General features: G+C 51.0%; 1 protein-coding gene across 2 annotated transcripts in view; it reads right to left on the reverse strand.

Annotated features, from left to right (window-relative positions):
* The window catches only part of LOC146783023 (eukaryotic translation initiation factor 4E type 2-like), a 92,642-nt gene that overhangs the window by 46,966 nt on the left and 28,441 nt on the right, over positions 1–17,235 (reverse strand). For both annotated transcript variants that reach the window (XM_085639225.1, XM_085639224.1), the window contains exons 3-6: positions 15,724–15,858; positions 5,677–5,781; positions 5,296–5,448; positions 2,671–2,807 (exon numbers count right to left, since the gene is read on the reverse strand). In XM_085639225.1, the coding sequence (XP_085495351.1) occupies positions 2,671–2,807; positions 5,296–5,448; positions 5,677–5,781; positions 15,724–15,858 (530 nt within the window). The remainder of the gene's footprint in view (positions 1–2,670; positions 2,808–5,295; positions 5,449–5,676; positions 5,782–15,723; positions 15,859–17,235) is intronic.

Genomic DNA, 17,235 nt, shown 5'->3' on the forward strand with positions numbered 1-17,235 from the left:
ATTCGGGATTGGCCATTGTACCCTGTCACCATTGGCACCCACTTGACCACGTCACTCGTGACGTGACTCTGCCCACCTGGCAGCCTCCGGTAACACAGCTTAAAACAGAAGCCGCTCTCCCCGTTACTCTGTCATCGGGGTCCGGTTCAAGAGGGTACATGTAGGCACTAAGTGGGTGTCAAGCACTGAAGGCGTGAGTCCTCCGCCTCCGCCTGACCAGATAAGTAACGCGGGGTTTTGGTTCTTCCTTTAATAATTGCGCTCTGTTTGCTTTCCAAACCCTTAGGGTGTGCCATTGTTGCTACCACCCCCCTCCCGAGACCCATGATGTAGTTAGTGACTACATCTTATGTGAGATTATTTCTTATTCTTTATTTTTTATCAATACTTAGTGGCCAAATGCGCTGTACTTATAAAGCTTTACGCTTAGTATTTCTCACACAAGTTTTAGCTTATCGATACTACTCACGATGGGCATATTTCTCGACTCTTTCTGCGAGTTTCTCCCACCGAATTGATTTTGGTTGACCACCTGTAGCGCACATTATTCCTGATAAGCAGCACGTACCGTTAAGTGTTACTGCTTATGTGCACTGCGTAGAGCATCTGTATTTGTATTTTCATCTGTGATTTGCAGATTGAATTACGGCTAACGACTATGTTTGTTTTCTTTTTATGTATGTCTGTTTGTAAAGTCCAACCAGAATAAACTCTGTTCCACCCCACGCACGAGGGATACCAGGTGACACTTGTATATGGATTTATACATTTTTTTACCTTTTTCACACTTAGTACCTCAGGTCAGGGTGGGCCTTAGCGCGCCCATACCGCCGGGGTCTACACTCATTGGTCCTGAAGAATGCCTGTATAAATTACAAACACATAGGAGGTGGTCAACATGTTTCTGCCTAAGTGGACTCTGCTGAACAATTTATTCAGCGTTTCGTCCTCCACCTTGTTTTTAATGTGTCTGATTGGCTACTAATAAAAAAAAATTTTGACACAATCGTGATACTTTTAACCTCACTATTCACCACACACGAATAACCAGCTCCGCAGTAATTCTGGCGTTGTAGCACACCAGGGTGGCACTCGGCCTCTCCTGGTAGGGCCCAATGATGAAGCATGTCACCAACCAGATTGGTGAGTGAGGGCCTTATAAAGATCCAACTCGGATTCTTCTGTCATGCTCTACATTTTTTGTTTGCAAGGCATACTCTACTGTTGATATGATTAGATTTACCTTGGGGGACTGAGTGTGTTCCTAATTTTTCCCTCTCTCTCCTGTTGATTTCAACGTCTTGGTAATCCAGCCCGCCTACTGTCTGGTTTGTAGTTAATCAAATGTGATTGTAACATGTGGGGCAAGTACAAAAGGGGGTGGTGATGGACGGAGCATCAGAACCAATCAAACACTCACACCCAGTCAACAGATCTGGGTGTGATCCATCACCGTTCTTTAGCCCACTCTGCCACCCCAGTTCAGACATGGCCATATGCAAATCAGTCTGACCCTGTGCCTCATGGGAACAGTCCAGCCCGAACTGCCAAGCCATGCCTTCCCTGGACCGGAAACAAGCTTCCTAGGACCGGTTTCTGGCATTTCAGCCGTCTTCAGCCAGGACTGTTCCCATGAGGCACAGGGTCAGACTGATTTGCATATGGCCATGTCTGACCTGGGGTGGCAGAGTGGGCTAAAGAACGGTGATGGATCAAACCCAGATCTGTTGACTGGGTGTGAGTGTTTGATTGGTTCTGATGCTCCGTCCATCACCACCCCCTTTTGTACCGCTTTGTTCGCCATAAGTTGGAAGGGTATGCTCAGACGTGAGTCCCTTGTTCACTTTGCTACTGGATTCAAGCAAGCCTGGCTGAAGACGGCTGAAATGCCAGAAATCGGTCCTAGGAAGCTTGTTTCCGGTCCAGGGAAGGCATGGCTTGGCAGTTCGGGCTGGACTGTTCCCATGAGGCACAGGGTCAGACTGATTTGCATATGGCCATGTCTGAACTGGGGTGGCAGAGTGGGCTAAAGAACGGTGATGGATCAAACCCAGATCTGTTGACTGGGTGTGAATGTTTGATTGGTTCTGATGCTCCGTCCATCACCACCCCCTTTTGTACCAACATGTGGGGCAAGGCAGTGACACAGATGTGTGACAGATGTTACCTTCCTAGCAGACCGTTAAGATATGATCAGTGGTATTAGAATCAAGAAGATCCCAGATAAGGAACCAGAGATCGAGGAAATGCAGGAGTTTAATTCTCTTCCCAGAACACCAGATTCATTGTGGAGTCGAGCTGCAGTGCCAACAAAGCTGCAGCACGGCTGCAAGCGAACTCACTGCTTAGGCGTGGAGGTGCCAGACTGTCAGGAGACCCCAGTTGGTAGGGACCATGGATAAAGTTACTTGCTGCAAAGAACTCACTGCTTAAGCGAGGAGGTGCCAGAAGGCACCGGTTGCTAGTGACCATGGAACAGACTTACTTGGCTGCGGGGAACTCACTGCTTAAGCATGGACGTGCCAGACTTTCAGAAGGCACTGGTTGGTAGTGACCATGAAACAGACTTACTTGTGCTGCCGCAAGACTGCTTCGGCACATAGTGCTGCAGAGTGAAACTGCCAGCCTTGAACGGAGCACCGCGAGGTACCAACTGCAGATTGAACTTACTTGAGGCTGTCGTTGTGAGTCTTGTACTCCATGATGGTGTTTGGCGGAAGGTTCAGCACACGCCGCAATGTGTCTCTGATGCGCGCTGTGGTGTGCTGGTCATTTGCAGTCTTGTTCCAGATGGAGAGGATGTCTTCCTATGGAGAATATATATATGAATTACATTAGAGAGGGTTGTGGTTTATCTTTATAAAAGGATTCAAGTCACTGTAAAGTCATAGTATACATCCAAGCACAAGATGCCACCCACCTACCCAAGAAAGGAAAATGCTACTAACCCAGTATGCATCTGTTATTGGTATGCAGAGCTGTAGATTCATATGCGTTAAAAGGTGGAGGAGAGGGAGGCATGTAAGGTGGAGAGGGGTTAGTACCCATGTCTTTTTTCTTAAGAGGCTTCCGTTTTTTAGGAAGTGTTGCTAAATGTTTTCCAGTTTCAGGGTCAATGTGCAATTGTTTCTGTTTTGGATCCAAAGATTCTTGTGAAAGAAGTTCTTTTGATGGAGTCTCTTTGTGCTTCTGTTTATATTCAGAGGGTTTAAGACGGCTTCCGTGTTTTTTGGGGGTCAGTGCCCTTCGGTGCATGATGTTTTGGCTCCGAAGGCTTGACTTTTCCCTGTTTAGGATACAAAGGTCTCTTTTTAGTTGGTTTCGGCTCTGAACCATTCAATTTAGCCGGTGTCAGTTCCGAAGTTTTTGGTTTAGGATCCGATTCTTTCGGTGCCGAAGAGGTTTTCAGTGACGATAACAGAGCGTCAGGCTTGGCCTTGGGTTTCGGTGCCGAAGCTGTGGATTCAGCACCTGCATGGGTTCGGCTCAATCCTGAAAAGTTATCACAGTGTCGACCTCAGCCTGAGGGCAAAGGTGTAACCGGAGTCTTTAGTGTTTTTGTGGGCAGTTGGGGCTCGTTACTCACTGTTCGTTGACCCAGAGTGATGTTCAAGTCCTCTTCCATGTCAGAGTCGTCAGCTTCAGACATGGAGAGGTGGTGTTCTTCGGCGCCGGGTTGGATTTCCGACTCTTCTCCGATGAGGTCTGGTACCAGACTAGTGTCGCGTCTCATGACGTCGAGCCGGACGGTCAAAAATCGTTTTCTTCGATCGGAAGGCCTCACAGTTGATTTCTTCGTGCTCCGGGGATAGGCAGAGGTTACAGACCTCATGTAGGTCCGTGTGTGGGAACTTAGCACCACACCCGGGGCAATCCTTAAATGGAGTCCATTCCATGGACTGCTGGAGAGGTTATCGCGGGTAGGCCTTACGGCCTGCGTCGAAGCACCGATCAAAGTTCTTGGATCTTACGATGCGCGTTGAAAGGGAGACCGCGATCAAAAACAATACCGTTGAGTGGTAAGGATTGCGCGTCGAAAAGGTTCGAAGATGATACCGAACCGCACAATACACATCCGACCCCGAAGGCGGAAAAAAAAACCAATCTGAGGATGGAGTCGATGCCCATGCGCACTAGGAAATGATGGGCATAGAAAATGTGAAGAACCAGGATATACTTTGAAAGAAGAAAATGAACTGTGGGAGAAGGTTGAAAGTGGGTTGAGGAATGGGAGAGTTGAAGGATGGCCTGAAAATAGTATGGATTCATCAGCATGGAACAATACATCAAACAAATACTTCAAAGGCTCATCAGACCATATAAAACATTTAAAACATAATTCGGACATTGTTGGGGATGGTCAGCTGGGTATAGCTTGATACCAGTGGCACAGTGTGCACTGGACCGACGTCTGGGCAGAGCAATCCCACTTAGGGCGACACTGAAGGATACAAAAAGCGAGTGATGGAATGTCTGGATTGATCTCAGCCAATGGTAATTTATACGGGCCACATCCAGTCCATAGTTATTTTGCACAACATACCACTTCATTTTGGACCCAGCATATGTGTAAATCAGTCTTCTTGACCCTGGTCCAATCGGAACAGTCCAACCTGAACTGGCTGGGTTCAAACGGAGTTAGCATGGTGTGCAAAATAAACAGTATACTGGAACATAGGTTACAAATTTCTGAAAGCGTTAGGTAAATTGTTCATTCCTTAATGGTTGGCTGTCACAATGAGGATGAGATGTAGGTCAAAGACAGGCCCTGTATGGAGGGGCAGACTACAACTGCCAGAACAGGAATGTCTCCAGGTTCATCTGGAGCTGTAAAGGTGAAGGAGACTGTCTTAGATGTGGGCAGGTTAGGGTTTGGGCACATAGCAATATAATGTGTATCTGAGCGCTATATTTGTTCTCCTATAGTGGTCTGTGAACTTTCTGAAATAAAAATAACAAATTTGCAAAAATAGCAGTGCCACGAAAACTCTTAGTCATTACAGAGCTCAGTTACAATGTGCACACTTTAAGACAGTGTATTGGACATGTGAGCATTCAAAATATAAGGAAAAAATTAAATGGCGGAACTGGTGAAGATTAGAATAAGGGAACTGTTAGAATTATAGGTTAAAGTAAGAGTTGATGCTTGAAATTCAATCCAGCAGCTTGGTGTGTGTGTGTGTAGACAGAGACAGAGACACACACACACACACACTTCAGAGTGCACCTCCTACAAAGATTAGCAGCCCAGACCTGAGCCCCAGTGACACTACCAGCTCCTCTTCAGGTATGCACCTGAAATCGGATGGAGACGACCACACCACAGATCTCCTCTCCCACCATGAACTGCTCCCCCAGCATGGCCAGGATGATGTTCTCCCAGAAACGCGAGGCCAATCCTTTCCGCAAGCGAATGATCCACTTTCCCCCGTTCTTGTTCGCCTCGTCCTAGGAAAACACAGGGGGATTAATCTCACAGCAACTGAGTATGGCTGTCATGAATGTTAAATACAAACACTAGCCATCCTCCGCTCCTATAAAGTGGCTATGAATGTCAAGCAAACACTGGCCACCCTACTCTCCTAATAAAATACTAAGTGGCAAATATTAGCATAGGATACACCCCATCTCTCCCTACTTAAAGGATCCACACTGCTGTAACCCATCCTCCCTTACCTCCCACATTGGTTTGATGCCTTCTTTGAATAGGTGGAAGTCGCTGTAGCCAGTGAGATCTCCTGGCCTCACCAAGTGGCTGTACACCTTCCAGAACTGCTCCACCTGAAAAGAAGAGGAGGGTACAGATTAATCTCAAGTACAGCACAATCAGGCACAGTCACAGGCACTCCACCACATAGGCGGGAAGGATTTCCTGGTTCAAGTACTGCTACAGACTATGGAATGACAACATTACTGCCATGTCATTATACAGCGTTGCAAGATGGTAAAATGCAGCTCAGACCTCATTTCTCACCCCCCTAAGGCAGTGTTCCCAGCAGCTGGACCACACATCCCAAAATCCAACACACAGTTGGGACTCTTAGGAAAAAAAGGTCAGCTTGACTAATAGTTAAGTTGACAAAAGAGAGCTTCACATAGAACCAGGCCGCTGACGAAAAGCATAAGGGTTCAAATCCCTGAACAGGTGGTGAAAGGTAGGGAAAATGTGGTATACCTCTAAAAACAAAATGTATACCAACACAAAAGGTATTAATAAACATAAAAATAAAGGAGCAGCAGGGAGCTGTTGCCAATATCATAAGGTTTGAAAGTAGTAAGGAGAAGGATATGGCAGGGAATAGTGTCTACATTTCTTTAAAACGGCAGTGGAGACAAAGTAAATTGGTAGTCTGGGAGGGCAGGGAAATCAGAACGCAGGAAATGGTAGAGAAAAGAATAAGAATTTCGGAGGGACTAAACGAGCAAAAAGTACAAATAAAATAAAAAGGAGATGGCAATGAGGGGGTGGGGTGTTACCCTCCACTCCATCACCGCAGTCAAACCGGAATGGAATGGAAACACGTAGAAGTCAAGCCCCTCCTCAAGAAACCCTCTGCAGACCTGACGGACCTGAAGAACTACCGACCCATCTCTGGCCTTCCCTTCGCAGCCAAAGTCACCAAGAAGATAGTCAATGCCCAGCTGACAAACTTCATTGAAGAGAACTCCATCCTCTACCACTCCCAATCTGAATTCCACAGCACTGAGACCGCCCTCTTCGCTGCCACAGACGATATCCGCATGCTCCTCGACGAAGGCCACACTGCAGCCCTCATCCTGCTCTACCTCTCCACAGCCTTCAACACAGTCTCCCACCGCACCCTCGCAGCCAGACTCCAAGATGCAGGAATACAGGGAAGCGCCCTCGAATGGCTCTGCTCCTTCCTCGCCGGCAGAACCCAAAGGATCAGACCCCCACCTTTCCTCTCCAAACCCATTGATATCAACTCCGGAGTACCACAAGGATCATTGCTCAGTCCCCCGCTCTTCAACATCTACATGGCCCCCCTCGCCACCATAGTCAGAGACCACCTTCTCCTACATCGCGGCCAAAGCCTGGAACGAGCTCCCAGTCAACATCAGACGCTCCCCTACTCTGCACACCTTCAGGAAGAGCCTCAAGACCTGGCACTTCGGCTGACCGGAGCTGCATCCCTCTCCCCCCAGCGCCCTGAGACCCTCACGGGTGAATGGCACGTTTTAAACCACCCGATTGATTGCAACAAGTCTGTCATGAGTTTCCTTTGTAGCACTGCCATCAGATAGAGTGCCAGAGCTCCGGCAGACATATCTCATAAGCCACTTCTAAGGACAGAGGTACTCAACTTGATATTTTTGTTTTGGTGGGAGAGGTTGGTGGGCAGGAATTAAGAATGGAATGATACAGAAACGTCTCAGTGCCTAATAATTTCCTGGTCCACGCTGAAATACCCTGGAACCTTTACAAGATCCCTTTATCTTTACCCTGCATGGAGAGAATGCTAAAGAAACAACAATGATGGGGAGCAACAAGGTTTGATGTTTTTAGTATTTAAAGTCATGGTTATGCTTTGTCTAATTATTCGGAGATGAAAAAAAGTAGACTGGGAAATAAGTTTCCAGTATTTGCCTTCCATGAAATCTATAGTTAATGGAAATGCCAATGTTTGAGCAATATCGAAAAACAACTAAATTTAGTCAAATCACTCTAAGAACAGGCCTGAGAGGACGGTTTGGTCAACAATATGAAAGTGTTTCTTAATGTATAGAAATGCACATAACATACTTTCCTTATATACGCTGTACTTATAGACCGATACACTTTTGCAACAAACAATGAGTTTCAGAACAGTCAAGTTCGGTTTACATGAAAACTTGAAGCATTTAACTACAAACGTACAGTGTGCCTCTTCCCACATGGCTAGGAGACACTCTGGCCCACAGTGGACACTGTGCTGCTTTGACAAGCTGAAGATTCATTACTGTGAAGGGTCCAGTTCTTGCCACACAGACTTTCATCTCGCAGTTGTTGAAAGGCGGACCTGACATCTACAGGCTGCCCCAGTTGAAACTGCTTCTAACTGTGCGCTTAATAGATGGCTTCTATGTTACGATCAGATGCATGGCTTGTTTCAGAGCTACAGTTTATGTACGAGAGACCTACATATTGCATGAGCCTGCCATTTCAGCAACCTCTTGCATCTCTCATGAAATGTTCCTTTTACCATGGACACCCAAACTCTGCTCAACCTTTAGGTCTTTGATCTTTCATGGCATCTCTTTACTCCATGCTCCTTCCACAGCCACGCCTGTCTGCAATAACTCACAAACACGCCCCTCTCCATCCCGCAGTGCCACGCTCCTCACTTACTGCAGACGCTGGAGCGCAACAACATCTTCCCTAGACAGACATAACGGAGGTTGCACTGGGCTTTTCGCCCATATCCTCTCCTGCTTTCTCCTCCCTATGTCAACAATCCTGTACACAGACTAAAGATCCTGCCGGCTGTCAAGAGAGTGCAAACACTCCTCATTGAGGAACCTAGGCGGCTGCCCTTTCCAGAGCCCTCATCGAGCCTGTCCAAAACAACAGTCTCCTGGAGCTGGCCATCCCCTGTGTCAGTACTTGCAACTATTATAACTGCAATGCTTTGAGAAATTGAGTATTTATTTTTATTATCTCGTTAATAAAATGCAATTACATTTCAGGAATCCTATTTAAGTGTTTGAAATTACTAACTGCAAACTAATTGTACTGGATCTGGGTAGGTAGTTTGTTTTTAGAACCATTTTTATTCAAATCTGTACCTTTAAATGTTGTTGCATGTTTTGTCACACGGTCACATGCTGTGCATAATTGTACCGTGCAGTCGTTTTGCTCGTAACGAGGTCTTATTTAAGTGACATTGAAATCTGGAAGCATGGACAAAGGAGCCTTAAAGCACTTCACTGGGAGATGGATTCTGAAATCCACAACGCCAACCACCACCATTCCATCATCATACTGTAGCTTCAGATCCCACTGTGCCATGGGTGGTTGAAGTGATTAATAATATTAAAGTAGGGGAGGAGCCAAGCACCGGAGCAAGATGGCCGCTTGATCTCTGGGCTCCGTGATCGCCGCTCCCGGGACCACATATCCTGAACATGATCCTGCCCTCAATACCTCGCGTGGAGGTATACTAAGATACGTGGTGCCGGATCCAGCAAGTCCGGTGATCGTGCCCCCCTCCATGGCGAAGTTATCGCTGCTGCTCGCCAGGGCCTGCGTGCGAGCCTCAGCCGGGGGCTGGGGTTCGGAGGGAGCCGCGAGGAAGTGCGGTAGAGGCGGCTGCGCGGACCGGAAGTCCCCGGTCGGAGCGGCGCCGCTCCTCGAGACGCTGCTGGCGTGGACCTGACTGCTGGCGGTCTCCTTCCCCCCCCCCCCCTCCCGTGCCATCTGCAGGCCGGGCGGCGGCAGTGTGGTGCCAGCAGCGCTGACGGACGAAATACAGCGAGAGAGGTGCTGGTGGAGATAGCGCCCTACGGAGGGAATATTCGACCTGCGGCTGGTGTGCTGATCGAGGGCCTGAGCTTTGCGGCTGCCGGTGGCTGCTGGAGGCCCGTCCCCCCCTTGACTGTCGGTTGCTGGGAGCTCGCACCGGCCTGGGGGTCTAAGGTGAGGGTCGGTTGGCAGTGCAGGCCCCGGAGGTGGTGAGCAAGGCCGGAGAACCGGGCCGGAGATCGCCGGTCATAAGGGGGCCATCAGCAGAAATACCCCGGGCAGCGGCGGTGGAAGTGAGAGGTGCTGGGGGTGCGCAGAGAAGCTGGTCCGGTCCCGGGCGGCCGCGGCGGTTGGCGCGCCGCGTTGCTGGCGCCCCGGGGGTGGCCTCCTAGAGCCAGGGGCGTGCACTGAGCGGCGCATCGGCAACCTTGCTACCGAGGCCCCGGGGGAGGGCGTAGTTGCAGCTAGACCGCACCGGTCGCGGGACAGAGTGATCCGACCCGGCTGCCAGCGGCGGAGCCACGCCGGAGGCATGGGGATTAAGGCGGAGGCCGAGAAGTCCCTGCCTAGAGTCAACAAGGGGACCAGGCAGGTGCAGACCAATAAGCTGGACAGATATACGCAGCCGAGAGACCCGCCGGCGGACCAGCGACAGGCGCCGATGACAGGGAGAGACTCCCTGAGCCCCTCTCCGGAGCTGACTCTGCAGGATGTAATGGCCGCGATAGGTGGGGTCAAGTCCTCCCTCGGGCAAAAGCTGGAATCCCTGGAACACAAGCTAGACACGGTCTCCATAGAAGTTAATCTAATTCGGACAGACCTTACTAAAATGAATGAGAAAGTCAAATCTTTGGATCTCATAACGACCGGCCTGTCAGATGACGTGTTGCAACTCCAACGAGAGGTTCAGGACCTCAAGGGCTTCAGCGAACTGGCCGAACGTAAGCTGGATGAGTATGAAGGGAGGTCCAGGCGGAACAACGTCCGCATCCTGGGAGTGCCCGAAAAGTCAGAGGGGCCCGCACCAGACCTCTTTGTGGAAGATCTGATTCTCAACCACCTCAAGCCGAAGGGCCTGGGAAAATTCTTCACCATAGAACGGGCGCATAGAGTCCCGGGTGGGAGACCCAAACCCGGAGCGCCCCCGCGGTCCTTGATAGCACGTGTTCTTAACTACAGAGACGCTATCCTGCAGTCGGCCCGCGAGTCGGCTCCGCTGCGATACGAGAACGCCGCCGTCTCCTTCTTCCCGGACTTCACCCAGCTGGTGCAGAAACAACGCAAGACTTTCCTGGCAGTCAAGAAGCAGCTCAGGGACAAAGGGATTAAGTATGCCATGATGTTCCCGGCGTGTCTGCGAGTTGAGTACGAGGGGAGGGCCTGGTTTTTTGACACCTCTGAAATGGCCGCAGACTGGATAGATAGCCGACGCGCTCATGGAGCTGGAGGGCGCCGCGTGGGCGAGGAGGAGGCGATGCAGGAGCAGGCCTGAAGCCGGAGAGCGGACCAGTGGACAATGTAATGGTGGTCAGGTATGGGGGTCCTGGACCCCAGACGGGGGGCACGGTCGGTAGGATTAGGACATCGCAGCAACGGACTGCCAAGAGACACTATGGGACATTTACCTTAGAAACCTAGGTCCTGGGGGTGGTGGCTGGGCTGCCTCCTCGGTACTACATTTAGTTATCGTTAGAGATAGGGTATAGGGCGACAGGCACTCTGCCAGTTTGTTATGGGTGGACCCAATCAGCAGGGGTGGAGGGTGGGGGGGGGGGGGGGAGTTGGGGGAAGCGTGTGCATTGCATTACAGTTGAATTTGTTATTGTAATGTGTTTTTCGACGACGTCAAAGTGGCTAGCAGAGCGAGAGCGAATTCCGAAACGACATGGCGGGGAGTAACGATGGGGGGCTGGGGGTCAAAGTCCTCAGTTGGAACGTTAATGGGCTGGGAGATAAACTAAAACAGGGGATGGTTAGCCAATTCGTCAGGAGACATGCCCCAGATGTAGTCCTCCTACAAGAAACGCATCTAGTTGGAAACAAATGCTTGGCCTTACACAGGGGCGGGTATAGAATGGTGGCGCACTCGGGATTCACGACCGGGTCCAGAGGGGTGGGCATTTTGGTCAAAAACTCGTTCCCTTTCACGATACAGGCCTCGTGGACTGATGTCCGTGGTCGGTATGTCGGGGTTTCGGGCCTGTGGGAGGAGGAGACAGCCACATTTATCTCTGTACATGTCCCACCCGGTTTGCCTTCAACGACCTGGGCTCCATCTTTTTAACATTCCCGCTGGGTATCCTAGTACTGGGGGGGGGGATTTCAACGCAGTGGTAACCGGGGAACTAGATAGGCGTCCGCTGCGAGAATTGCGGCCCTCCCAGATGTGGCTGTCGAATTTTCTAGACACAATGGGGTTGGTGGATGGGTGGAGGACTCTTAAACCCGACAGGGCGCAATATACCAATATTTCGAGCGCGCATCACAGTATCGCGCATTGATTACATCTTAATCCCAGCACCGCAGGCCCATGCTATCCAAGAGATCCGTCACCTGGGACGGGGAATCTCCGATCACTCCCCTGTGTGGCTTCGAATGGAAATGGGTTGCACCATTGTAGGCAAGATTGCCCCAATTAACCCATGGTACCTGAGAGATCCGAGCATCCGCAAACAAACCATCAAAGCTACAGATGATTACTTTCGGGAAAATGGGGGCTCGGTTGACTCGGCACAGACCCTTTGGGAAGCGTATAAAACAGTCATAAGGGAAGAGGTTGTTTCGTTGATCGCCGGTAGCAAAAGGGCCAGGCAGGCGGATCTGGTGAGAGCGGAGGAGGATGTGTTGAGGTCGGAGGAGGAGGCGACCCAGGGGGAGACCCCAGAGGGTCTCCACCTGTTGAAGTTGAGGCAGGAGGAGTTCAATAGCATAGCCAAAGAGGGCACTCGAGCGCAATGGAGAGGGGTTCAGAGTAGAGTGTATGAGATGGGGGACAAGGCCGGTAAGTTGATAGTGTGGCTCGATAGGAAGGAGTGGGCGTCACGTCTGGTGTCCGAGATACAGGGAGACGACTTGGCTCCTATTACTGAGCCGCAGGCTATTGCAGACGCATTTGCGGATTATTACCAATCGGTGTATACTGCCTCGGGGAGGTACTCGGAAGACGACAACAGCGCGTTGTTAAGGGACATAAGACTTCCCGCACTATCGGCTGATAATGGGGCATACATGGAGTCCGCACTGACAGATGACGAGGTGGCGCAGGCGATTAGAGGAGTGCGGTCCGGGAAGGCCACGGGCCCAAATGGTATTCTCATTGAGCTGTACAAGCTGAAAGCTCAGGCGCTCGCCCCCATGTCCGTGCGATGCTGGAGGAGAGTAAAGAGAGGGGAGTACTTCCTTACGACCAGAGGGTGGCTAACATAGTCGTCATCCATAAGAAGGGTAAACCTAGGACGCATCCCGCCGCGTATAGACCGATATCCCTCCTAAACGCAGAACCTAAAATCCTGGCAAAACTGTTGGCCACACGGCTGATTAAGGTGATTAATACACTTGTCCACCCAGACCAATCGGGTTTCATACCACACCGGAATACAGCTCTCAACCTACGCCGCCTCCATGGAGTACTGGGCAGAACAGCAACCATACTGGAGCCGGCGGCTCTGGTTTCATTAGATGTAACCATGGCATTTGACATGGTGGAGTGGCCTTATCTGTTTGCAGTGCTGGGCAAATTCGGATTTGGTCCGGAATTCCTGGGCTGGATCCGTCTCCTATGCTCCGGCCCGATGGCCAGAGTAATAGTGAACAACCGTGGATCCAGGGACTCCCAGTTAAGCAGGGGCACTCGCCAGGGGTGCCCCCCGTCACCACTTCTCTTCGCGCTGGCCCTCGAACCATTGGCAGCCTGGATTAGACAAGATAGATCAATCCGGGGACTGAGATGGACCAATGACTGGGAGGACAAGATCTCCCTGTACGCGGACGACATCCTACTCTATGTCACCACTCCTAGGGCGTCACTGATCTGTCTATTGGACGTGCTAGCTATTTTTGGTAGATATTCGGAGTTTACAGTTAATTGGTCCAAGTCAGTACTTTATGTGCTGGCAGGAGACCCGCCAGTGATACCGCTGAGTTGCCCAATAAAGGTTGCACCGGAAGGTTTCCGATATCTTGGGATCTAGGTCACCTTGGATGCGAGACTGCGCTTCACCAATAATCTGGACCCACCCCTGAAACGGCTTAAAACAGATGTCGTGCGCTGGAGGTCCCTTCCTCTCTCCATGTTGGGACGGGCGGTCCGCTTTAAGATGATGGCCCTCCCTCGTTTCTTGTATGCTCTCCAGAACACGATGGATCTGGTCCCACTGTCTTATTTTAAAGAAATTGAGGGACTGCAGAGGATGCTCCTCTGGGACGGCAGGCCCCGGATCGCGTATTCGAAGCTGACCTTGAACTGGTATGATGGGGGTATCGGTCTCCCAGACCTGAAAAAATACTATTGGGCATCTCAGCTCGCGGCGATTAACCACGGGGTATATTGTAGCCCAGACGACCCCGGATACGCAATGGACAAGTGGTTGCTCCCGGGGGGAGACTATACCAGGGCTTTGTATGCTAGACCCGGTAGATTCCCGTTGACAGGCCCTACAGCGCATGCTGTCCAGGTATGGCATGCGGTCTATAAGCACTTGGGTTGGGATGGTAAGCTCACACGGGCCACGCCTCTGTGGAATTCGGAGAAGCTGGGGAGCCTCTGGAAGTCCAAGGGCTTTGATAAGTGGGACCTAATCGGGATAACGCGCGTCAAAGACGTCTGGGGGAGGGATACGGTACTGCCGTTCGCATCTCTTCAGAAACAGTTTAGCATGTCAGACACTGAATACTATCGGTATCTCCAGGTCCGCCACGCGTTAATGACGCATGTTCCTAGTGGCGAGAAACTACCGGAGGCCTCCCCACTGGAGGACAGAGTGCTAGATGGGCATGTCCCAGAGAAGACCATTTCCCTAATTTATAAGAAGTTAATTAACAATATGGAAGATCCACTACAGATCCTTAAGGGTAAGTGGAACAGTGCTGGATTAGAATTGGACGACGAGGACTGGCAAGAGGCGGTCTCCTCCCAGAGGATAGTGGCTACACAGGCCAGGTTGAGACTAGTGCAGCTAAAGATATTACATATATAACGGGCCCGGCCTGGTCCGCATAGGACGGGCGGAAAGTGGAGTGTAGGCGGGGGTGTGGAGAGCAGGGGACCTTTATACATATACTGTGGAGCAGTCAGCGAATAGAAGGTTATTGGAGAGGGATACATCGCACAATGCTGACAGTGTTGGGAGTTGAGTTGCAGCCGGAGGCGCCTGCTGAATGTTTGGGAGCCTACGGACCTTAACACGTACACTCAGCAGTGGGCCACGCTGGCGTACATGATCGCAAAAAGGAACATTGCACAGTTGTGGGGCGCCGTCCGGGCACCCCTTTTGGGCAGGTGGAAAGAGGACCTAGACTGGTGTATGTTTAGAGAAAAATCGGTGTTTATAGCTAGGGGGTGCCCCGGGAAGTGGAGCAAGATATGGGGAGCCTGGAACCAATATAGAGGGAATATATGTCCCCCACCTTGCCAGCGAACTGAGGACGAGGCTATGGAAGCCCCCTAACTGCCAGGAAAGATGCTTGTAATTATTCCTGAAATGTAGGAATCTAATCTGATTGGAATTGATGTCGCCTGCTATTATGTCCTTTATGTATTACAGTCGAAATGGTTTAATAAAAAGAAATATAAAAAAAAAAAATAGTATTAAAGTATTAAGCATATTTCTATCGCTGGGGACACATGAGAACCTGTCAGCTGAACACTGGTTACAGGTAACTTAACTCTCTGGATGCATGAATAATTGACATTAGCGAGCGGTACGCCATCTCGGCGGCAGTGTTCTTACTCCCAATATGGAGGGGTGTCAGGAGGCAGTAACATAAAACAGCAACCAGCCTTCATAGCACTGCCTGCCCCAATCCTGCTTCTCATTTTTCATGTATATCCATCCAATGATGGCACTTGCAGATGGGGACAGAACTCCATGCACTTGCCTTACATATATCCATCACCCTTACTTTGCCCCATTTGCTGGTAGGGTGCACCCTAGGTTTATGAAGCCTTTTTAAGTTAACCCACAAGCCTGACTGCAAAGTGTGACGCAGCAATGCAACCGCCGGACTGATTTCAGGCCGACATTTACAAGAAGGATCCTTACCGAAGCCACGGTCCCAAACTGCTTGATATTCTGCTCATAGTTGGTGGTGCTGGCTGGTCGGCTGGGGGTCCGCCGGGAGTACCAGAATGTGTAATTATACTGAAGGGGGTGTTCACCGACTCCTGGGCTCACAACCTAGACAGTAAAGAGAAAAGGTTACTGAATGAAGCCGCAGAATGTATACTCAAAATCACAAAAGAATCACCAACAGGTTTCTGAATGAATGTTCAGCACTCGCCAATGCGGCATCCTCTCAAACCTCAGCCTTTGCCCACACCAATGCATGTCAAGCCCGCAGCAGCAGCGCGGCTGCTGGAAGAACACACCCCAATGCATGTCAAGCCCGCAGCAGCAGCGCGGCTGCTGGAAGAACACACACCAATGCATGTCAAGCCCGCAGCAGCAGCGCGGCTGCTGGAAGAACACACACCAATGAATCTCAAGCCCGCAGCAGCAGCGCGGCTGCTGGAAGAACACACACCAATGAATCTCAAGCCCGCAGCAGCAGCGCGGCTGCTGGAAGAACACACACCAATGAACCTCAAGCCCGCAGCAGCAGCGCGGCTGCTGGAAGAACACACACCAATGAATGTCAAGCCCGCAGCAGCAGCGCGGCTGCCGGAAGAACACACACCAATGAATCTCAAGCCCGCAGCAGCAGCGCGGCTGCTGGAAGAACACACACCAATGAACCTCAAGCCCGCAGCAGCAGCGCGGCTGCCGGAAGAACACACACCAATGAATCTCAAGCCCGCAGCAGCAGCGCGGCTGCCGGAAGAACACACACCAATGAATGTCAAGCCTGCAGCAGCAGCTGGAAGAACACACACCAATGAATGTCAAGCCCGCAGCAGCAGCGCGGCTGCTGGAAGAACACACACCAATGCATGTCAAGCCCGCAGCAGCAGCGCGGCTGCTGGAAGAACACACACCAATGAACCTCAAGCCCGCAGCAGCAGCGCGGCTGCTGGAAGAACACACACCAATGCATGTCAAGCCCGCAGCAGCAGCGCGGCTGCTGGAAGAACACACACCAATGAATCTCAAGCCCGCAGCAGCAGCGCGGCTGCTGGAAGAACACACACCAATGAATCTCAAGCCCGCAGCAGCAGCGCGGCTGCTGGAAGAACACACACCAATGAATCTCAAGCCCGCAGCAGCAGCGCGGCTGCTGGAAGAACACACACCAATGAACCTCAAGCCCGCAGCAGCAGCGCGGCTGCTGGAAGAACACACACCAATGAATCTCAAGCCCGCAGCAGCAGCGCGGCTGCTGGAAGAACACACACCAATGAATCTCAAGCCCGCAGCAGCAGCGCGGCTGCTGGAAGAACACACACCAATGAACCTCAAGCCCGCAGCAGCAGCGCGGCTGCTGAAAGAACACACACCAATGAATCTCAAGCCCGCAGCAGCAGCGCGGCTGCTGGAAGAACACACACCAATGAATGTCAAGCCCGCAGCAGCAGCGCGGCTGCCGGAAGAACACACACCAATGAATGTCAAGCCCGC

This window comes from Triturus cristatus, chromosome 12, assembly GCF_964204655.1.
Source record: "Triturus cristatus chromosome 12, aTriCri1.1, whole genome shotgun sequence".
Taxonomy (NCBI): Eukaryota; Metazoa; Chordata; class Amphibia; order Caudata; family Salamandridae; genus Triturus; species Triturus cristatus.